General features: G+C 43.2%; 1 protein-coding gene across 14 annotated transcripts in view; it reads left to right on the top strand.

The window, feature by feature from the left end:
* LOC115150500 (histone-lysine N-methyltransferase 2C) overlaps positions 1–24,997 on the top strand; it is a 266,608-nt gene that overhangs the window by 15,164 nt on the left and 226,447 nt on the right. For all 14 annotated transcript variants that reach the window (XM_029693877.1, XM_029693968.1, XM_029693922.1 and 11 more), the window contains exon 2: positions 7,691–7,870. In XM_029693877.1, coding sequence (XP_029549737.1) covers positions 7,692–7,870 — 179 coding nt within the window. In that variant the 5' untranslated portion in view covers position 7,691. The remainder of the gene's footprint in view (positions 1–7,690; positions 7,871–24,997) is intronic.

The raw sequence follows: 24,997 nt of genomic DNA, 5'->3' as shown, positions 1-24,997 counted from the left end.
TCACCAAAGTCAGATTTACTATTAGAAAAGTTTGATTACTTTTGGTGTTCTTCGTCAGAATGCACTCCCAGGACTTCTACTTCAATAACAAATGTTGGTTTGGTCCTAAATAATCCATAGTTATATCCAAATAGCGGCGTTTTGTTCGTGCGTTCAAGACACTATCCGAAAGGGTAAATAAGGGTTACGCGCCCGACGTGTTTCGTGACAAAAAAATTCTAAAAATTCCATTACCGTACTTCGAAGCATGTCAACCGCTGTTTAAAATCAATTTTTATGCCATTTTTCTCATAAAAAAGCGATAATATTCCGACCGGGAAAGCGTGTTTACGTTCAGAGAGAGAGAAAGTAAAAGCATGTGATCCCCTCGTGCACGAGCCTCAGTCTGATGGCCCTCTGATCGACCACCATCCAAACGCGCTAAAGTTTTTCAGCCAGCGGCTGGAATTACATCATTCAGCTTTTTCCCGGGTTCTGGGAGCCTATGGGAGCCGTAGGAAGTGTCACGATACAGCAAAGATCCTACATTTTCTTTAAACAGAGCCAAGAAGCCCAAGGAATGGTCAGAGAGGGTACTTCCTGTTTGGAATCTTCTCAGGTTTTTGCCTGCCATATGAGTTCTGTTATACTCACAGACACCATTCAAACAGTTTTCGAAACTTTAGGGTGTTTTCTATCCAAAGCCAATAATTATATGCATATTCTAGTTTCTGGGCAGTAGTAATAACCAGATTAAATCGGGTACGTTTTTTATCCGGCCGTGTAAATACTGCCCCCTAGCCCTAACAGGTTAACACGGGTGTGAATACTTATGTAAATTAGTTACTTTTTCATTACATTTCCTAAAAAAACACAACTTTGTCATAATGGGGAATAGTTTTTTTTCTAAAACGCAATCACTTGGAATTCACAACAAAATATGGAATAAGTCAATGGGTATGACTACTTTCTGAAGGCACTGTAGAAGTCCCTCAACACGAGGCTTCGCACAGCTGGTCTTGGCAACGCTGCCCTCACCTCGTTGTCTTTTTTGTTGTTGTAAGGTTTTCCTTCTTTCCCTCTTGTGGAAGAGCTCTTCCAGTTGTGCCTTTCACCGAGCAGTTGTTGCAGTTGCTACTGTCAATTTTCTCAGTTACTAATAGTTGTAGCTAAATCTGCTGTGTTCTGTGGTTAAAAATACAGTGGCACCGTACTGGATGGTGGCCGTTTTGCAAGCTCTGACCCAACTTTGCTATTTTGTGTATCTTTTGTTTATTTTTACCTTATATTTAGAGAAATTATCATTTCTTACAACTGACAAGAACTTTTGAACATCAGCTCGGCAGTTGCTTAACTCAATTCCAGGTTCAGATTAAGGTGACAGGAGAACCGGTCACCTCTTCCCTCCATTCTACTGGCCACTTGATGATGATAAGATGGATGACTTCCGATCACAGATTTGCTACCAGAGAGACACTCTACAATGTTCTCTGCTTTTCTGAAACATTAGTCTCAGACAAGACCCCCCCCCCCCCCCATGGCAGTCCAACTCGATGGATTCGTCATTCACCGTAACGATAGGACAGTGGAGTCGGGGGAAATCGAGAGGAGGGGTGGGTTTGCTTCTGCATTAACTTGTTCGACTGTCGGCCCATTGTTCACCCGTCTTGGAATACCTCATGGCATTTAACCAACACTCATCTCCCGAGGGAGTTTTCAGCTGTTATCGTGACTTTCATCAACACGTCTCCCTTGCCACTAGGGGCAATAAAGACTACTGTTATTCTACCCACAAGCAAATCAGATCATGACTCCGTACTCCTGCTTCCTGTTTACAAGAAGTAGTTCAAACAGGAATCACCCATGACTCTCTCAGTTCAGAAATGGACTCCAGGACCGCTTTGCTGGCGTTGGACTCCGTCGATAACATTGAGCTAACCACCGGTTTCATTAGGAAGTGCATCGACAACGTCCCCACAGTTAAGGTTTGCTGCTTCCCCACTCAGTCTTGGATTAAAACTGAGGTTGGCGCTAAACTAAAGGGTAGGTCTACCGCACACAGGGCTATCGCAAACAACCCTGATGCTACGGCTGAGGACAGGAACAAGTACAAGAAGTCCCACTATGACCTCCAGAGTCGTCTAACAAGAAGGACAATATAGGAATAAGGTGGAATCATATTACACAGGCTCTGACACCTGCCACTTTTGTCAGGGGCTACAGCCCATTATGGGTTAAAAAGGAAGACCCAGACATGATCTGCCCAACCGATGCCTTTCTAACAGACAAACTCAATACATTTTAGGCACGCTTTGACAGTAACTACATTGTGCCGGGTGTGAGGGTCTCCACTAACCCAGAAGATTGGGTGATCTTGCTCTCCGAGGCCGACGTAATAAAAGTCTTCAATCAGGTCAATACACGCAGGGTCGGGGGGCCAGATGGTATTCCAGGGCGCATTCTCAGAGCATGCGCAGAACAGCTGGCAGGAATATTCATGGTCATTTTCAACTTCTCCTTGTCCCAGTCTGTAATCCCAACATGTTTTATGATGACCACCATCATTCCTGTTTCTATGAACTTTAAGGCTTCATGCCACAATGACTACCGCCCTGTAGCACTCACATCTGTAATCATGAAGTGCTTTGAGTGGCTGGTTATGGCACACATCAACTCCATCACCCTAGACCAACTCTAATTTGCATTCCGCCCCAACAGATCCATAGATGATGCGATCTCAATTGCGCTCCACACTACCCTCATCCACCTCGATAAGAGCAATGCCTATGTGGGAATGCTTTTCATTGACTACAGCTCAGCGTTCAACACAATTGTCCCCTCCAAGCTTGTCACCAAGCTGAGGACTCTGGGACTGAACATCTCCCTCTGCAACTGGATCCTGGACTTCCTGACGGGCCGACCCCAGGTGGTGAATTTAGGCAACATCACCTCCGCCACACTGACCCTCAACACAGGGGTGTGTGCTTAGTACTCCCTGTTCACCCATGACTGTGTAGGCACACATGACTCCACCACCACCAAGTTTGCTGACGACACAATGGTGGTAGGCCTGATCACTGGCGACGATGAGACTACAGGGAGGAGGTCAGTGACCTGGCAGTGTGGAGCTAGAACAACAACCTCTCAACGCCAGTAAGACCAAGGAGCTGATCGTGTACTACAGGGGGAGGCTGCAGTTGAGCAGGTTGAGCGCTTCAAGTTCTTGTGTCCAAATCACTTACCTTAAAAAGGTCCATACAACCGCACAGTCGTGAAGGTGGTGCAACAGCGTCTCTTCCCCCTCAGGAGGTTAACTGTTTAGCAAGGGCACTCAAATCCTCAGCTGTACCATTTGAGAGCGTCTTGACTGGCTGTATCACTGCTTGGTATGGCAATAGTACAATCTAAACACAATTCCCCATAATGACGAAGCGAAAACAGTTTTTTTTAAATGTTTGATAAAAAATAAACGGATACCATATTTACATACGTATTAGACACAAAATTGAGCTCAGGTGCATCCTGTTTCCATTGATCATCCTTGATGTTTCTACAACTTGATTGGAGGCCACCCGTGGTAAATTCAATTGATTGACATGATTTGGAAAAGTACACACCTGTCTATAAAAGGTCCCACAGATGACCGTGCATGTCAGAGCAAAAACCAAGCCATGAGGTCGAAGGAATTGTCCCTAGAGCTTTGAGACAGGATTTCATCGAGACACAGATCTGCGGAAGTGTACCAAAACATTTCTGCAGCATTGAATGTCCCCAAGAACACAGTGGCCTCCATCATTTTTAAATGGAAGAAGTTTAGAACCACAAAGACTCTTCCTAGAGCTGGCCGACCAGCCAAACTGATAAATCTGGAGAGAAGGACCTTGGTCAGGGAGGTGACCAAGAAACCGATGGTCACTCTGACAGCGCTCTAGAGGTCTTCTGTGGAGATGGGAGAACCTTCCAGAAGGACAACCATCTATGCCGCACTTCACCAATTAGGCCTTTATGGTAAAGTGGCCAGATGGAAGCCACTCCTCAGTAAAAGGCACATGACAGCCTGCTTGGAGTTTGCCAAAAGGCACCTAAAGGACTCTCAGACCATGAGAAACAAGATCCTCTGGTCTGATGAAACCAACATTGAACTCTTTGGCCTGAATGCCAATCGTCATTTCTGGAGGGAACTTGGCACCGTCCCTGCGGCGAAGCATGGTGGTGTCAGCATGATGCTGTGGGGATGTTTTTCAGCGACAGGTACTGGGAGACTAGTCAGGATCGAGGGAAAGCGGAACGGAGCAAAGTACAGAGATACTAGATGAAAAGCTGCACCAGGGCGCTCAGGACCTCAGACTGAGGCGAAGGTTCACCTTCCAACAAGACAACGACCCTAAGCACACAGCCAAGACAATGCAGGAGTGGCTTCAGGACAAGTCTCTGAATTAGCAGTCGACCGATTTAATCGGCACGTCCCATTTAATTATGGGCCGATTTAAAGTTTTCATAACAATCGGTAGTCAGCCTTTTTGGATGCTGAATAACTTGCAATCCACGAGGAAACTGCGTGGCAGGCTTGACCACCTGTTACGCAAGTGCAGCGTCAAAAGGACCTTGTGGCTGCAAGGAGCCAAGGTAAATTGCTAGCTAGCATTAAACTTCTCTTGATAGTAAATCTTAACTAGTGATTATGTTAACTACACAGGGTTGACGATATTACTAGGTTAACTAGCTTGTCCTGCGTTGCATATAATCAATGCTGTGCTTGTTATCATCGAATCACAGCCTACTTCGCCAAACGGGTGATGATTTAAAATCAATACACAGAAGTATATATTTTTTTAAACCTGCATATTTAGTTAAAATAAATTAATGTTAGCTGGCAATATTAACTAGGAAAATTGTCACTTCTCTTGCGTTCATTGCAAGCAGATTCAGGGAATATACAACCGTTTGCGCTGCCTGGCTCGTTGCGCTGCCTGGCTCGTAACAAAGACCGTAATAAATTTGCCAGAATGATTTACATGATTATGGCATAACATTGAAGGTTGTGCAATGTAATAGCAATATTTAGACTTAGGGTTTCCACCCGTTCTTTAACTGAAATAATAAATGTTTTATTTTCGAATGATAGTTTCCGGATCTGACCATATTAATGACCGAAGGCTCTTATTTCTGTGTTTTATTATAATTAAGTCTATGATTTGATAGAGCAGTCTGACTGAGCGGAGGTAGGCAGCAGCAGGCTCGTAAGCATTAATTCAAACAGCACTTTCCTGTGTTTGCCAGCAGCTCTTCGCAATGCTTGAAGCACAGCGATGTTTATGACTTCAAGCCTATCAACTCCCGAGATTAGGCTGGCAATACTAAAGTGCCTGTAAGAACATCCAATAGTCAAAGGTATATGAAATACAAATGGTATAGAGAGAAATAATCAACGCGTCATAATTCCTATAACTACAACCTAAAACTTCTTAACTGGGAATATTGAAGAACTGCGAATATTGAACCACCAGTTTTCATTTGTTCTCATGTTCTGAGCAAGGCACTTATACGTTAGCTTTTTTTACATGGCACATATTGCACTTTTACTTTCTTCTCCAACACTTTTTGCATTTTTTTAAACCAAATTGAACATGTTTCATTATTTATTTGAGACTAAATAGATTTTATTTATGTATTATGTTAAGTTAAAATAAAAGGGTTCATTCAGTATTGTTGTAATTGTCATTATTACAAATATATATAAAAATCAGCCGATTTCAATCGGTATTGGCTTTTTTTGGGTCCTCCAATAATCGGTATCGGCGGTGAAAAATCATAATCGGTCGACCTTTACTCTGAATGTCCTTGAGTAGCCCAGCCAGAGCTCGGACTTGAACCCGATCGAACATCTGGAGAGACTTGAAAATAGCTGTGCAGCGACGCTCCCTTTCAAACCTGACAGAGCTTGAGAGGGTCTACAGAAAATAATAGGAGAGACTTCCGAAATGCAGGTGTGCCAAGCTTGTAGCGTCATACCCAAGAAGACTCGAGGCTGTTGCTGCTAAAGGTGCTTCAACAAAGTACTGAGTAAAGGGTCTGAATACTTATGTAAATGTCATATTTCCAGTTTTTGTATTTTTAATACATTTGCAAAAATTTCTATGAACCTGTTTTTGCTTTATCATTATTGGGAATTGCGTGTAGATTGAGGGGGAAAAAATACAATTTAATCCATTTTAGAATAAGGCTGTAACAATGTGGAAACTCAAGCCATCCTAATACTTTCTGAATGCGATGTGTATATACTCAACAAAATATAAACGCAACATTTAAAGTGTTGGTCCCATGTTTCATGAGCTGAAATAAAAGATCCCTGAAATTTTTCGTACGCACAAAAAGCTTATTTTTCTCCTGTTTTTTGGCTGAAATTTGTTTACGTCCCTGTTAGTGAGCATTTCTCCTTTACCAAGATTATCCATCTACCTGACAGGTGGGGCATATCAAGAAGTTGATTAAACAGCATGATCATTACACAGGTCCACCTTTTGCCGGGGACTATAAAGGCCACTAAAATGTGCAGTTTTGTCACATGACACAGATGTTTTGAGGTGAGCAAGACAAAATAGATGATCGTGGACTACAGATAAATGAGGGCTGAATTTGAATGTTTATTTCTTTATCATAAGCTGCCTCCAACGTCGTAGAAAATTTGGCAGTTCGTCCAATCGGCCTCCCAACCGCAGACCATGTGTATAGCATTGTGTGGGCCAGTGGTTTGCTGATGTCAACGTGAACAAAGTGCCCCATGGTGGGGTTGTGTTATGGGCAGGCATAAGCTACTGACAATGAACACAATTGCATTTTTTTATGGCAATTTGAGACACATTGTGAGGCCCATACATTTAAAAATATAAAGCATTCTGTGACCATCAAATCTGTATTCCCAGTTGTGAAATCTGTTGATTTGGGCCTAATTTATTTATTTCAATTGACTGATTTATTCATATGAACTTTAACTCGGTAAAATCTTAGGAATTGTTGAATTATTTTGAGTATTTCTGTTCAGTATACATTGTTATGGATTACTTCATTGTTGGAGTTAATGCTTTTTAAAAAAGCATTTCACTGTACTTGTGCATGTGACATGAACTTGAAACTAGTTGTTAGTGGGCGAGATAGGTGGTGGTAACCTCAGCAAATTTGCTAGTCAAAGTTGAGTAGGAGTGATGTGACTTACATCCTGGCCCCTTTTTATTTGTGTGTTTTTGCATGCTTCGCATCTTGAGGCATGGGAAGTTAACATACGTCAACTGAAAGAAACTTCTCTAACTTTTGAACCAGTACGCCTGATTCACCTAGTAAACTAATCATCAAGCTCTTGATTGGTTAAATCAGATTGGCTGGTGGGGAATATAACAAAAGGTGATTTGCTGAACTAGCCCGGGCACTGGTCCAAGCAGGTTTGGAAATGGAATATGTTGCATTGAAAGATCTCTATGGCATAAAATATTGGCATTCATTGCCATTATCCATGTGTCTAACTGGTGGACACAGAGAGATGACAGACATTGGTGGTTGTTGGGATTTCAGAAGTCCACTGTCTCATAGTATACTCAAACAGGTCACATTTACAATACAGTTTGTCATCTTCACTAGCAAGACACATTTTGCATATCTCCAATGTCCATGGTTTAATAAATAATCTCTCTCTTGTTCTCCCCTTCCCGGTCCACAGAATGTCATCAGAGTACAAGAGTCTGGATCCCTCTGACCACGGACCGTCTCCTCCCCTGAGCAGCACTGGGGGGGGCTCCCCCTCAGACAGCCCCTCCCCTGCCTCCACAGACAGGCGCCCCCGTGGCCGGCCTCGTAAGGATGCAGGCGCGCCCACGCGAGTACCCACACCTCAAAAGAAGTAGGTCCCATTCGCTCTAACCTTGATGTGATGCTTAGTGGGGGGTGCCTGTGCTTGGGTTTGACTGCTTTGCTGATGGTATCGCCCTCCATGGTTTCACTGGGCCGTGTGGCATTTGGCCAGTATTATGTTATCCTTTTTGATGTATTTTACTAAGCAGTTTAGTTGTTCTGGAGGGGGTCTTTGTTTTTGGTGGTAGTGAGATGTAAATGCTTAATTCATATTGTAGAGGATAAAACACCATTAAGTCTACCGACTGATCTCTCTGTGGCTGGTTTAAGCTCAATCTTGCCATTTCTTTCAAAGCAGCTTTTTTGTTGTTGATAATAATCACCCTACCTCATCCCCACAACCCCATAGGTCCACTAAATCAATGTATTAAGTACCATGAATTATTACATCTGCTACTCACTACTAGGCCTCCCAAATGAATCATACGAGGAAGGAAGGGCATGTGCGCTGATGTGGCTGCAGGGATCACTCAAGTTAACCCCAAACATTACACGTGGGGATGGGGATTTGTGTGTGTTTGGAGAGGGAAGCAGAATCACGAAGCGCGACGTAGAGCTAAGCTATGCACCGATTCCACCTCGAGGAGCCACTCAAGTGTTTTGAGGTGCATTAGCACTGAGGAAGCTTAGCGCCCGCGAGGCACACAAGGAGATGCTGCCTAGAAACGAACAATGTACGCGGCGGCTATTAATGTTTTTTATCTTTTGGTTGTTACATTTTTGTCTCCGAGATATCCCGACATTCATCTTTTCACGTGGCAAGACTCATAAAGGAGAGAAAGTATTGCTTTCATCCTGGTGTCTTATTGGTCTAATGTCATTCTTATGTAGCTACCTTCTATCAGTGCACAACAAAACCAATCTGGAAGAACTGTAGGAGATGGACTGCTCAAATGACATGGAGAAGGAGTACACTGTAACATTTTGGGGAGGGGGTTTGATCTTCAGATGGAGGGTGTGCTTGGTTACTTCCTACTAATGTGACGGGCCGAACAGGCCCCCATTAACATGGAGCGGGTCGAGAGTTTCAAGTTCCTTGGTGTCCACATCACCTACAAACTAGCATGGTCCAAACACACCAAGACAGTCGTGAAGAAGGCACGACAACACCTTTTCCCCCTCAGGAGACTAAAAATATTTTGCATGGGTCCCCAGATACTCAAAAAGTTCTACAGCTTCACCATCGAGAGCATCCTGACCGGTTGCATCACTGCCTGGTATGGCAACTGCTCGGCATCCGAACGTAAGGCTCTACAGAGGGTAGTGCGTACTGCCCAGTACATCAATGGGGCCTAGCTTCCTGCCATCCTGGACCTAAATGCTAGGTGGTTTTTACACCGCTGCTACTCGCTGTTTATTATCTATGCACAGTCACTTTACCCCTACCTACATGTACATATTACCTCGACTTACCTGTACCCCCGAACATTGACTCGGTACCGCTACCCCCTGTATATACCGTAAATTCCGGACTATAATCCGCAACTTTTTTTCCCAGGCTTTGAACCTCGCGGCTTAAACAATGACGCAGCTAATATATGGATTTTTTCCCGCTTTCAATTTTTTTATTTTCTTAAAAAAAACACATTCTGTGACGTGCTCAGTTTTTTGGCGGCATGAAGCTTTCATTAGACCAATGAAATTGCCAAACGGGTTAAGGTCAAACAACTTTTTTGTTTACTGTTTAGATTAAATCGAGCGCTCTCAAACTTCCCATCATTCTGATTATGGTAGTCATTTTGTCACCCTCATCATGGCAAAGTGTAAAGTTCATTTTGTTTCAATGTACCGGTAGGCACCTGCGGCTTATTTATGTTCAAAATAATATCTTTTTTTAAATTCAGTGGGTGCGGCTTATATTCAGGTGCGCTTAATAGTCCGGAAATTACAGTAGCCTCGTTATTATTTTATGCTTTAGTTTATTTAGTAAATATTTTCTTTACCAACAACGCAGTTCAAGAAATAGAGTTAAGGTTCTTGTAAGTTAGCATTTCACAGTAAGGTCTACCTACACCTGTTGTATTCAGCATTTCACGGTAAGGTCTACACCTGTTGTATTCAGCATTTCACGGTAAGGTCTACACCTGTTGTATTCGGCGCATATGACAAATAAAATTTGATTTGAGTTTGATTAGCATGGCACCTGACACTGCAGGTAGAAACGCCATAGGGCCGCATAGCTGATGGTGCTTTGCACACTAACACTGTCACGGTACCGTATGTACGCCGCCTCGGGAGCGACTGCCTAACACTGTACGGTACCGTATGTACGCCGCCTCGGGAGCGACTGCCTAACACTGTAAGGGTACCGTATGTACGCCGCCTCGGGAGCGACTGCCTAACACTGTCACGGTACCGTATGTACGCCGCCTCGGGAGCGACTGCCTAACAAGCGGCGGCCTAACAAGCGGCGGCCTTAGTGTATTTCCAGTTTGTTGCCTTTCATATACATAGTGTTGGATAGAAACGCCAACTGAGAACCCACAATCCTGAGGTTCTTTTTGACAGCCCCGCCACTTGGTTTGGTATAAAGGGATGGGGCTAGAGAAATGTAATCACTCAAATTCATGCGCTATGGATGCAACCAACAGTCATATGATTGGCTACGACAGCTGTACTAAGCTAACGAGGTGTGTGTGTGTGTACGCGTATGTACAGTGCATTCGGGAAGTATTCAGTCTTCTTGACTTTTCCACATTTTGTTTACATTTACATTTCAGTCATTTAGCAGACGCTCTTATCCAGAGCGACTTACAGTAGTGAATGCATACATTTCACAATTTTTCCCCCCGTACTGGTCCCCCGTGGGAACCGAACCCACAACCCTGGCGTTGCAAACACCATGCTCTACCAACTGAGCCACACGGGACCATTACAGCCTTATTCTAAAATTCAGTTTTTTTTTTTAACTCATCAATCTACACACACTACCCCATAATGACAAAGTAAAAACAGGTTTTTAGATTGTTTGGCAAATCTATAAAAACTAACGTTTACTTAAGTATTCAGACCCTTTACTCAGTACTTTGTATAAACACCTTTGGCACCGATTACAGCCTCGAGTATTATTGTTATGACGCTACAAGCTTGGCACACCTGTCTTTCAGGTCTCTTCAGAGATGTTAGCTCGGATTAAATTCCGGGTTCTGGCTGGGCCACTCAAGGATATTCAGAAACTTGTCCCGAATCCACTCCTGCGTTGTCTTGGCTGTGTACTTAGGGTCGTTGTCCTGTTGGAAGGTGAACATTCGCCTCAGTCTGAGGTCCTGAGCGCTCTGGAGCAGGTTTTCATCAAGAATCTCTCTCTACTTTGCTCCGTTCATCTTTCCCTCGATCCTGACCAGTCTCCCAGTCCCTGCCGCTGAAAACATCCCCACAGCATGATGCTGCCACCACCATGCTTCACTGTAGGGATGGTGCCAGGTTTACTCCAGACCTGACCCTTGGCATTCAGGCCAAAGAGTTCAATCTTGGTTTCATCAGTCCAGAGAATCTTGTTTCTCATGCTCTGAGAGTCCTTTAGGTGCCTTTTAGCTAACTCCAAGCGGGCTGTCATGTGCCTTTTTTTACTGAGGAGTGGCATCCATCTGGCCACTCTACCATAAAGGCCTGATTTGTTGGAGTGTTGCAGAGAAGGTTGTCCTTCTGGAAGTTTCTCCCATCTCCACAGAGGAATTCTAGAGCTCCGTCAGTGCTGCAGATATTTTTTTGGTTCCCTTCCCCAGATCTGTGCCTTGACTCAATCCCGTCTCGGAGCTCTACGGATATTTCTGTCAATTGTGGGACCTTATATAGACAGGTGTGTGCCTTCCCAAATCATGTCCAATCAATTGAATTTACTAGAGGTCGACCGATTAATCGGAATGGCCGATTTAATTAGGGCCGATTTTAAGATTTCATAACAATCGGAAATCGGTATTTTTGGACACCGATTAGTTATAAAAAAAATTCTAATAATAATAAGAATTTACAATTTAAATATATTTTTTGACCTTTATTTAACTAGGCAAGTCAGTTAATTAAGAACACATTCTTATTTTCAATGACGGCCTAGGAACGGTGGGTTAACTGCCTTGTTCAGGGGCAGAACGACAGATTTTTACCTTTGAATCCCTGAGCTGACATCTTGCAATCTTACAGTTAACTAGTCCAACGCTCTAACCACCTGCTTTACATTGCACTCCATGAGGTTACGCGAATGCAGTAAGAAGCTAAGGTAAGTTGCTAGCTAGTATTAAACTTATCTTAAAAAAACAATCAATCAATCATAATCACTAGTTAACTACACGTGATTGATGATATTACTACACTGCTCAAAAAAATAAAGTGAACACTTAAACAGCACAATGTTACTCCAAGTCAATCACACTTCTGTGAAATCAAACTGTCCACTTAGGAAGCAACACTGATTGACAATACATTTCTTCACATGCTGTTGTGCAAATGGAATAGACAACAGGTGGAAATTATAGACAATTAGCAAGACACCCCCAATAAAGGAGTGGTTCTGCAGGTGGGGACCACAGACCACTTCTCAGTTCCTATGCTTCCTGGCTGATGTTTTGGTCACTTTTGAATGCTGGTGGTGCTTTCACTCTAGTGGTAGCATGAGACGGAGTCTACAACCCACACAAGTAGCTCAGGTAGTGCAGCTCATCCAGGATGGCACATCAATGCGAGCTGTGGCAAGAAGGTTTGCTGTGTCTGTCAGTGTAGTGTCCAGAGCATGGAGGTGCTACCAGGAGACAGGCCAGTACATCAGGAGACGTGGAGGAGGCCGTAGGAGGGCAACAACCCAGCAGCAGGACCGCTACCTCCGCCTTTGTGCAAGGAGGAGCAGGAGGAGCACTGCCAGAGCCCTGCAAAATGACCTCCAGCGGGCCACAAATGTGCATGTCTGCTCAACCGGTCAGAAACAGACTCCATGAGGGTGGTATGAGGGCCCGACATCCACAGGTGGGGGTTGGGCTTACAGCCCAACACCGTGCAGGACGTTTGGCATTTGCCAGAGAACACCAAGATTAGCAAATTCGCCACTGGCGCCCTGTGCTCTTCAGAGATGAAAGCAGGTTTCTCACTGAGCACATGTGACAGACCTGACAGAATCTGGAGACGCCGTGGAGAACGTTCTGCTGCCTGCAACATCCTCCAGCATGACCGGTTTGGTGGTGGGTCAGTCATGGTGTGGGGCGGCATTTCTTTGGGGGGCCGCACAGCCCTCCATGTGCTCGCCAGAGGTAGCCTGACTGCCATTAGGTACCGAGATGAGATCCTCAGACCCCTTGTGAGACCGTATGCTGGTGCGGTTGGCCCTAGGTTCCTCCTAATGCAAGACAATGCTAGACCTCATGTGGCTGGAGTGTGTCAGCAGTTCCTGCAAGAGGAAGGCATTGATGCTATGGACTGGCCCGCCCGTTCCCCAGACCTGAAGCCAATTGAGCACATCTGGGACATCATGTCTCGCTCCATCCACCAATGCCACGGATGCTTTAGTCCAGGTCTGGGAGGAGATCACTCAGGAGACCATCTGCCACCTCATCAGGAGCATGCCCAGGCGTTGTAGGGAGGTCATACAGGCACGTGGAGGCCACACACACTACTGAGCCTCATTTTGACTTGTTTTAAGGACATTACATCAAAGTTGGATCAGCCTGTAGTGTGGTTTTCCACTTTAGTTTTGAGTGTGACTCCAAATCCAGACCTCCATGGGTTGATAAATTGGATTTCCATTGATTATTTTTGTGTGATTTTTGTTGTCAGCACATTCAACTATGTAAAGAAAAAAGTATTTAATAAGATTATTTCTTTCATTCAGATCTAGGATGTGTTGTTTAAGTATTCCCTTTATTTTTTGGAGCAGTATAGTTTATCTAGCCTGTCCTGCGTTGCATATAATCGCTTAGGTACACGTTGCTTCAACCATAAACATCAATGCCTTTCTTAAAATCAATACACAAGTATATATTTTTAAACCTGCATATTTAGCTAAAAGAAATCCAGGTTAGCAGGCAATATTAACCAGGTGAAATTGTCATTTTGCGTTCATTGCACGCAGAGTCAGTGTATATGCAACAGTTTGGGTCGCCTGGCTCTTGGCGAACTAATTTGCCAGAATTTTACGTAATTATGACATAACATTGAAGATTGTGCAATGTAACAGGAATAACGTTTTGATTTCGAGATGATAGTATCCGGATTCGAGCATATTAATGACCGAAGGCTTGTCTTTCTGTGTGTTTATTTAAGTCTATGATTTGATAGAGCAGTCTGACTGCGCGGTGGTAGGCACCAGCCGGCTCGTAAGCATTCCTTCAAACAGCACTTTCGTGCGTTTTACCAGCAGCTCTTCGCAATGCTTCAAGCATTGCGCTGTTTATGACTTAAAGCCTATCAACTCCCAAGATTAGGCAGGTGTAACCGATGTGAAATGGCTAGCTAGTTAGCCGGGTGCGCGCTAATAGCGTTTTAAACGTCACTCGCCCTGAGACTTGGAGTAGTTTTTTCCCTTCTTCTGCATGGGTATCGCTGCTTCGAGGGTGGCTGTTGTCGATGTGTTCCTGGTTTGAGCCCAGGTAGGAGCGAGGAGAGGGACGGAAGCTATACTGTTACACTGGCAAGACTAAAGTGCCTATAAGAACATTCAATAGTCAAAGGTATATGAAATACAAATCGTATAGAGAGAAATAGTCCTATAATTCCTATAATATCTACAACCTAAAACATCTTACCTGGGAATATTGAAGACTCATGTGAAAAGGAACCACCAGCTTTCATATGTTCTCATGTTCTGAGCAAGGAAATTAAACGTTAGCTTTTTTACATGGCACAAATTGTACTTTTACTTTCTTCTCCAACACTTTGTATTTGCATTATTTAACCTCTCTGGGCAAGCGTCCCACCTACTCAACAGCCAGTTGAATCCCGTGGCGCGTTATTCAAATACCTTAGAAATGCTATTACTTCAATTTCTCAAACATATGACTATTTTACAGCATTTTAAAGACAAGACTCTCGTTAATCTAACCACACTGTCCGATTTCAAAAAGGCTTTACAACGAAAGCAAAACATTAGATTATGTCAGCAGAGTACCCAGCCAGAAATAATCAGACACCCATTTTTCAAGCTAGCATATGTCACATAAACCCAAAACACAGCTAAATGCAGCACTAACCTTTGATGATCTTCATCAGATGACAATCTTAGGACATTTTGTTATACAATACATGCATGTCTGTTCAATCAAGTTCATATTTATATCAAAAACCAGCTTTTTACATTAGCAGGTGACTAGCATTCCCACCGAACACTTCCGGTGAATTTACTAAATTACTCACGATAAACGTTCACAAAAAACATAACAATTATTTTAAGAATTATAGATACAGAACTCCTCTATGCACTCGATGTCCGATTTTAAAATAGCTTTTCGGTGAAAGCACATTTTGCAATATTCTAAGTAGATAGCCCGGCATCACAGGGCTAGCTATTTAGACACCCAGCAAGTTTAGCATTCACCAAAGTCAGATTTACTATAAGAAAAATGTTATTACCTTTGCTGTCTTCGTCAGAATGCACTCCCATGACTTCTACTTCAATAACAAATGTTGGTTTGGTCCCAAATAATCCATAGTTATGTTCAAACAGCGCCGTTTTGTTCGTGCGTTCAAGACACTATCCGAAGGGTAAATAAGGGTTACGAGCATGGCGCATTTTGTGACAAAAAATGTCTAAATATTCCATTACCGTACTTCGAAGCATGTCAACCGCTGTTTAAAATCAATTTTTATGCCACTTTTCTCGTAAAAAAGCGATAATATTCCGACCGGCAAAGCCTGTTTACATTCAACGAGAGAGAAAGTAAAAGCATGCTATCCCCTCATGCACGAGCGTCGTCTAATGGCCCTCTGATAGAGCACTTGCCAAACGCGCTAGTGTGTTTCAGCCTGGGCCTTGAATTACGTCATTCAGCTTTTTCCCGGGTTCTGAGAGCCTATGGGAGCCGTAGGAAGTGTCACATTACAGCAAAGATCCTCAGTCTTCAATAAAAAGAGCCAAGATGGACAACAACTTGTCAGACAGGCCACTTCCTGGTCAGAATCTTCTCAGGTTTTTGCCTGCCATATGAGTTCTGTTATACTCACAGACACCATTCAAACAGTTTTAGAAACTTTAGGGTGTTTTCTATCCAAAACCAATAATTATATGCATATTCTAGTTACTGGGCAGGAGTAGTAACCAGATTAAATCGGGTACGTTTTTTATCCGGCCGTGTAAATACTGCCCCCTATCCCCAACAGGTTAAACCAAATTGAACATGTTTCATTATTTATTTGAGGCTAAATTGATTTTATTGATGTATTATATTAAGTTAAAATAAGTGTTCATTCAGTATTGTTGTAATTGTCATTATTACAAATTAACGTTTTCTCAAAAAAAATCGGCCGATTTAATCGGTACCGGCTTTCTATCCCCTCCAATAATCGGTATCGGCGTTGAAAAATCATAATCGGTCGACCTCTAGAATTTACCACAGTTGGACTCCAATCAAGTTGAAGAAACAGCTCAAGGATGATCAATGGAAACAGGATGCACCTGAGCTACATTTTGTCTCATAGCAAAGGGTATGAATACTTATGTAAATAAGGTATTTCTGTTTTTTATTTTAAATATTGGGTATTGTGTTTAGATTGAAGAGAAAAATAAAGATTTTTTTTTTAAAATTAGTCTAAAGTAACAAATTGGGAAAGTCAAGGTCTGAATACTTTCGGAATGCACTGTATAAGGTATTTATGTAGGCCTATATTATTATTATTATTATTATTATTATTATTATTTTAAAAGGCCATTGGACATTCCAAAATCTCCCAGATTGGGTCTTAAAACTCCTGGGCGCTACTTAGTGGTATTAAGAACTCGTAACAGCTTGGCTGGCCTAGACAAACTGTCACCTGGGCTGATTATGGGCCATAAACACATGACTGGTGTTAAAATGTTGTCACCACTGACTTCCTAGGAAAATGTGTATATGGGTGATGCTGTGTGCTCCTGGTATGTTTGTCTATTAGTATTCTTTGTGTGTGTGTGTGTGTGTGTGTAAATATTTGTATGACCATAACAAGAATCAACAACTGAGACATAAACTGAACACGTTCCACATACATGTGACTAACAAATTGAATGATATGTCCCTGAACAAAGGGGGGGTCAAAATGAAACGTAACAGTCAGTATCTGGTGTGGCCACCAGCTGCATTAAGTACTGCAGTGCATCTCCTCCTCTTGGACTGCACCAGAGTTGCCAGTTCTTGCTGTAAGATGTTACGCCTGGCTACATCTGCAGTCCTCATGCCTCCTTGCAGCATGCCTAAGGCACGTTGACGCAGATGAGCAGGGACTCTGGGCATCTTTCTTTTGGTGTTTTTCAGTGTCAGTAGAAAGGCCTCTTTAGTGTCCTAAGTTTTCATAACTGTGACCTTAATTGCCTATCGTGTGTAAGCTGTTAGTGTCTTAATGACCATTCCACAGGTGCTTGTTCATTATTTGTTTATGGTTCATTGAACAAGCATGGGAAACAGTGTTTAAACCCTTTACAATAAAGATCCGTATAGTTATTTGGATTTTTAAGAATTATCTTTGAAAGACCGGGTCCTGAAAAAGGGACATTTCTTCTTTTGCTGAGTTTATATACACACACTATATATACACCGTTCAAAAGTTTGGGGTCACTTAGAAATGTCCTTGTTATCCTGTTTGGGCTAGGGGGCAGTATTGAGAATTTTGGAAAAAAATATGTGCCCATTTTTAACTGCCTCCTACACCAACTCAGAAGCTAGAATATGCATATTATTGTTCAGGTTTGGATAGAAAACACTCTGAATTTTCTAAAACAGTTTGAATGGTGTCTGTAAGTATAACAAAACTCATATTGCAGGCAAAAACCTGTGAAAAATAGATTAAAAAAAAATGAGAATTTTGTGACTGTACTATTTAGTGTCATTGTTTTATAGATACCATAGTGAGAAAGGATTCAGTTCGCAACTCCTACTGCTTCCACTAGATGTCAACGATCTTTATAAAGTTGTTGGAAGCATCTGTGATGAATACAGACCGAATTAGAATGCTTGTAAGTTGACACGTCAACACTTCATTTTTTGCGCCTGCGCATAAATCTGAGAAGAGTGTCTTTGTCATAATCGTTTATTCTAGACACTTGATAGGTTGTGTGAAAATATTACTGATGTTTCACGTTAAAAATGGACCAAAAGATTAATGCTAAACAACGTTTGACATGTTTGAACAAACATAAATAGATTATTTACTAGGTTTTTTTTAGCTTTTCGGCGTGACTTTACACTGCCCACCTCATTTTGTGGGAGCCTACTGAACGCTAACTATTTGGACATAAATTATGAACTTTGTCAAAAGAAACCACATTTGTTCTGGACCTGGGATCCCTGGCAGCGCCTTCTGATGGAGATAATCAAAGGTAAGGGGATATTTAGAATGTTATTATCGATATTAGATGATGCTAATGCTAACTGTATAGCTTAGCTTAGCTTATAGCTTAGCTTATGTTGTTAGCATAGTACCCAGTTTATTGCAAAATGTGATTTCCCAGTAAAGTTATTTTGAGATCTGGCCATTCGGTAGCAATTACGAGATGATAATATATTATTCTTTGAATGACAATATTATAATTTACCAATGTTTTCGAATAGTAATTCCGTGATTTGTAATGCTGGATTCACTGGGAGCATTCGAGCCGGAAAAAAATCTGAATTTCACCGCGACTGTAAATGCTGTTTTTGGATATAAATATGAACTTGATGGAACTAAAAATGCATGTATTGTCTAACATAATGTCCTATGAGTGTCATCTGATGCAGATTGTCAAAGGTAAGTGCGTAATTCTAGCTAGTTTTCTGTCTGTTGATGCCCTTCTTTGAATTGGCTAAACATTACACGCAGCTATTGTCAATGTACTCTCCTCACATAACCTAACTTTATGCATTCTCCGTAAAGCCTCTGAAAATCGGACAGCGTGGTTAGATTTAGGAGATATATCTTTCAAATGGAGGAAAATAGTTGATTATTTGATTATTTGAAATGATTACTCTTGCAGTTTTGAATTCCCCGCCATGGTCACATGACAATGAATCCCAATACCGGGATAAGATCCTGCCCCCTGGCCTCAACAGTTTGAAAGAAAAACAAATAAAATGTGGTCAATTAAAATAACATCAAAAAATGTATCACTAGCAAACCCTTTTGCAATTATGTTTGCACAGCTGAAAACCGTTGTCCTGATTTTTAAAGAAGCAATTAAACTGGCCTTCTTTAGACTATTTTAGTATCTGGAGCATCAGCATTTGTGGGTTCGATTACAGGCTCAAAATGGTCAGAAACAAAGACCTTCCTTCTGAAACTCGTCAGTCTATTCATGTTCTGAGAAATGAAGGCTATTCCATGTGAGAAATTGCCAAGAAACTGAAGATCTTGTACAACACTGTACTACTTCCTTCACAGAACAGTGCAAACTGGCCCTAACCAGAATAGAAAGAGTGGGAGGCCCCGGTGCACAACTGAGCAAGAGGACAAGTACATTAGTGTCTAGTTTGAGAAACGTCTGTCTTTTTTTTTTTCTTCTGTTAATTATGCAGACAATAACATTGATTGAAGCCACAATCTATCTGCAATATTAAAGATCATCAACCCCCTAAAAACAAAAGATATTGCACCATTTGCTGTCAAGGGAACTTCCCTTTTCCTCTTTCTGAAGGTGAGCTTATCCCTAGACCCACGGTGTCACTGAAGTGTCTTTCTGCCAGCAGCAAGCCAGGCTGTTTTTATTTAATTTATTTGTTTACAAAGAGTGCAAAAGCTTGGAGTACCTCTTCTGAGAGGGCTTGCATAACCCGATGGCTGCTGCATGTGGAAATGTCTCCTGTGTAGGCTATGCCCAAGGGGTCAGGGCAATGAATCACTGACTGTTACCTGACCATCTAAATGGTTTGTTCGGAACAGCTGTCAATCATGAGTGTTTTACAAATTGTTTTGAAACATTTCTAAATGTAATATGGATCCTTATTAAGCTATAGCAGCGCAGGATTTTTTGTGAAACATTATTGTTATTGATGTCATCAGTGAAATTGGTGTCCCTTTTTTTTGTGGTCAGACTAGTTCCTATTGATTTGGCCTAAAATAACACCCGTACTCTCTCACACACACAGATATCGTCCTCGGTGTTGTACTTTATCTGTCTGACAAACTCCCACTGACCCACGTGAGCTTTGTGCCTCTGTCGCAGTAGTGCATTATAGTAGTTTTTTTGGTTGCCAGTTCTCACCCCCAAAGCCCAACCTAGGACAGTAATAACCCTACCACTGTTTTCTATGGGGGAGTTTCAACTAAAGTCCTAGGTCTACCTATTTCTAATTGGTCGCTTGCATGTTCTGTATGAGTTAATGGTTCATTTCATTGACCCTTGTTTGCTTTTGGTTGGAGGGAAGGTATGTCCTGTGTTGAGTCAGCATATCAGAGGTTTCTAGCCTCTAACATTGGGATTATTTTTGAAGCTGTTAACCAATTGCTTGTAGAAGCTTGCTCTGTAAGCTGGAAATGTAAAACCGGAGAGGTAATGGTTAAATGGCATGCTGGGAAACTGCAGAGCTACAGAGAAGGCGGTGTGCCCCAGCCCAGCCTGTGTACCCATTCCAGGATTTCGTCACTGCCTTGGGAGGTGGAACTACTTGCAACAGCAGCTTATTTGTTTTTCTCCCTCTCTCCCTCTCTCCCTCCCCCACTACCAATGTGTCTCACTGTAGTAGAGACCAGCTCAATGTGTGTCTCACTGTAGTAGAGACCAGCTCACTGGATGTCTCCCTCTCTCCCTCCCCCACTACCACTGTGTCTCACTGTAGTAGAGACCAGCTCACTGTGTGTCTCCCCCTCTCCCCCCCCACTACCACTGTGTCTCACTGTAGTAGAGACCAGCTCACTGTGTGTCTCACTGTAGTAGAGACCAGCTCACTGGATGTGTCCCTCTCTCCCTCCCCCACTACCACTGTGTCTCACTGTAGTAGAGACCAGCTCACTGGATGTCTCCCTCTCTCCCTCCCCCACTACCACTGTGTCTCACTGTAGTAGAGACCAGCTCACTGTGTCTCCCCCTCTCCCTCCCCCACTACCACTGTGTCTCACTGTAGTAGAGACCAGCTCACTGTGTGTCTCCCTCTCCCTCCCCCACTACCACTGTGTCTCACTGTAGTAGAGACCAGCTCACTGGATGTCTCCCTCTCTCCCTCCCCCACTACCACTGTGTCTCACTGTAGTAGAGACCAGCTCACTGTGTGTCTCACTGTAGTAGAGACCAGCTCACTGGATGTCTCCCTCCCCCACTACCACTGTGTCTCACTGTAGTAGAGACCAGCTCACTGGATGTGTCCCTCTCTCCCTCCCTCCCCCACTACCACTGTGTCTCACTGTAGTAGAGACCAGCTCACTGGATGTCTCCCTCTCTCCCTCCCCCACTACCACTGTGTCTCACTGTAGTAGAGACCAGCTCACTGGATGTGTCCCTCTCTCCCTCCCCCACTACCACTGTGTCTCACTGTAGTAGAGACCAGCTCACTGGATGTCTCCCTCTCTCCCTCCCCCACTACCACTGTGTCTCACTGTAGTAGAGACCAGCTCACTGGATGTCTCCCTCTCTCCCTCCCCCACTACCACTGTGTCTCACTGTAGTAGAGACCAGCTCACTGGATGTCTCCCTCTCTCCCTCCCCCACTCCACTGGATGTGTGTAAAGTCCTTTTAGAGAGAGCTTTTTTCTGACTGGTTGTGTTCAGTACCATATAATTTTTAGTGGTTCAACAGTGAAAGATTATGCATAGAATTGGAATCATCTTGACTAGATACAGCATGGTGTTTGGTGACGAGAAACGTTTTATGTGAACCAGTACTATATTAATTAGAAAGTCTTTGATTCTGAAAAAACAAACGGTAGCCTAAACTTGGAAATTGGGCTCATAACTTGTCATAATGACTCTTACTTTATGAACCTGACATTGTACCAAAGGTGGCTTGTGATTTATTACCAGCGTAGTCCTGTGAGACTGAACACGAGAGTTTCCCAAGAGTTCCAGATGACAGCCCTGGAATAATAGACATCACAGGGAGGGAGAGAGGGAAGCTACACAGGTCCCAGTGGTCTGCTCTTGTCACTCTGGCTTTGGCTAGCCGTGTTTATCTGCCTTCGGGTTACTCATTAGCCCACATTTCATCACTTGTTAACCTCTGTGCTGCACAGTAGTTACGACGGGTACACGTAAAATCCATTTCGTTGCCCCGGCTTGGCAAAACCCGAGGATTGTGGGTAGTCAGATGGGCATGACGCATGTATTATGCAGTGCCTGTCTAACAGTGAGCATCACTGTACATCTGCTTTACTTCTAGTTTATTTCCAGGTCTCTCATGGGGTTCGGCATTGTTTGGCTTCATGCATGGATTACTCAACGAATCCCTACGAGGACTTTGAGAGGCTCTGTTTTTTATCTTATTGTAAACGTTAAGGTTGCATACATTGACTGATATGTTTGTCTTGTGACTTAAGATTAGTCCTTGCATTCGTTTTGCAAACCGAGCTTACTTGACATAGTTGTTGTTCTATCCGGGGGTGGAAATGGACTACAGTTCCACCACCACTGGAAAAACAACACAGTGACCATTAACATAGAATTGATCAGTTTAAGGGCAGCTCCACCACCACCTAAACTGACATTCATGCCCAACATGTTGTTAAACTAAGCTCCTGCTTTGAAGTCTCAGGTTCCCCAGTACCCTAGAAAACCTTCTCCGTAACTTTTCATTCCACTTTCACCTGTCAAGTCATTTTACTTCCGTTGTTTGGGAGCCAACTTTCCAGAGTATAACTGAGAATACATTGTGCAGTCAACCATATCAACACTAAAGTGACCATGTTGACCATAGCAACGCTGCGGTGGCCATGGCGACCATTACAACACTGCGGTGGCTATGGTAACCATAGCAAGTGATGCTCAAAACTAGAGCCATTTAGGGAAGTGATAGAAATGGTGTTTGCGGTTGGCGTGAATTTCTGACAAGTTAAAGCAATACCTTACAGAATGAAGGTAGGAAGTAAAAAGCTCAGCAGCGAGTTAGGCTACTAGTTGTGTAATTCTATTGGCCATAGTTTACTATGCTTGTTGTGGAAGGGAGAGGAGGGGTCTGGCCTGTTAACCTGGATTAAACCTGTTCCAGGCCACGACAATGGCCTTGCATTTTCAATGATCTAGGTCATTGATCAGAGCGCTGGGAGTCAGTTGCCGACGGCAGCATCAGCAGTGGTGTCCTCCTCATCCTAGAAACCCAACCCTGGTCACCCGATGCCTCGGCCCTGGACCTCGCCACCGCATTGTGGCAGGTTAGCTATTTTCGTCATGAATCTTGTTCTGGAGGCAGCTCTGCAGTGGTCAGTAGCTGGCACATTTTAAACCTAACTTTCACCCTAACCCTAACCACACTGCTAACCTTAATGCCTAACCCTAACCACACTGCTAACCTTAACGCCTAACCCTAACCACACTGCTAACCTTAACGCCTAACCCTAACCACACTGCTAACCTTAATGCCTAACCCTAACCACACTGCTAACCTTAACGCCTAACCCTAACCACACTGCTAACCTTAATGCCTAACCCTAACCACACTGCTAACCTTAATGCCTAACCCTAACCACACTGCTAACCTTAATGCCTAACCCTAGCCTTAAATTAACACCAAAATGCACATTTTTGATAATATAGGCCAATTTTAAATTCAAAATTGGCTATCTTAGGGGATATCGCTCAGTTTTGCCTCCAGGACTAAACTCATGACAATAAACGGCAACCTGCCGCATTGTGAGAATGGGCCACAAAGCCTCAATTGTTTGCAGTGGAAACCAAATATTTCCAACCACAAACCTTGTTTACTTTTGTGGCCTCTAGTTGTTGCTTTTGTCCTCCAATGAGTTTTGCCTTTGAAAAAAGGCCTATTGCATTTCTGGGGTGTTTTTCCCACTGAGCACAAAGCAGGAAATGTCTTCTGTTGATGTGAAATATCCCTGTTTCTGATTCTGCTATGTTATTTGGACCAGCTGAGGCTTAGTCCTTGTGTTCTGAACCGGTCTACATCTAGGCTAGTCCATTTGAAGGATCAGACCCTTTTGGCCCGGGTGGCAGGCTTTGAGTTTAGTGAGCCACACTGGTAAGTACTCTGAATAGCACCTCTTTGTTCTTGTGCAACACAGAGAGAAAGCGAGCGAGAGCCAGAATGTGCCAGAGCTTTTAGAGGCTACATTTGCACAGACCCACGGTCCAGCCAAGTGTTCAGAGCTAGACAGAGGAGTGTTCTCCCCGGCTTCTCTCTCCCCTCTCGCCCTAGCTTGTTTTGGATGCGTTGGTTTGGTGCCCTGGTATCCATTGCAGGTTTAGTCTGTAAAGGCTTGCTTGGTAAAGGGAACTGATATGGTCACCAAACTCTCTGTCTCTCTGTCTCTCTGTCTCTCTGTCTCTCTGTCTCTCTGTCTCTCTGTCTCTCTGTCTCTCTGTCTCTCTGTCTGTCTGTCTGTCTGTCTGTCTGTCTGTCTGTCTGTCTCTTTCTCTCTCTCTTTCTTTCAATTCAATTCGCTTTATTGGCATGACGTAACAATGTACATATTGCCAAAGCTTACTTTTAGTGCGCTGCCAACCCACAGCTCTCTGCGTCCTCCCCCAACAGGATGGGTAGCCTATCCTCATCAGAGAGGTCTTTGAAACCTTGAATAAGGGTTTCAAATTTGGGGAAATGACACTCTCTAATTGTTTTATATTTTTGACATTTTGTCAGGAAATGCAGCTCCGTCTCAGGTTCTGCTGTTGTGCAGTGGTTGCACAGCCTTTCCTCTACAGGGAGTCAGGTTTTCCTGTGTCTACCCTTCTCAATGGCAAGGCTGTGCTCACTGAGCCTGTACTTTGTCAAGGTTTTTCTAAGGTTTTGATCAGTAACCATGGTCAAATATTTAGCCATAGTGTACTGTTGATTTAGGGCCAGATAGCACTGCATTTTGCTTTGTGTTT

The sequence above is a fragment of the Salmo trutta genome, chromosome 2 (assembly GCF_901001165.1).
Source record: "Salmo trutta chromosome 2, fSalTru1.1, whole genome shotgun sequence".
NCBI classification, from domain to species: Eukaryota; Metazoa; Chordata; class Actinopteri; order Salmoniformes; family Salmonidae; genus Salmo; species Salmo trutta.
This window is presented reverse-complemented; position numbering and strand designations above follow the sequence as displayed.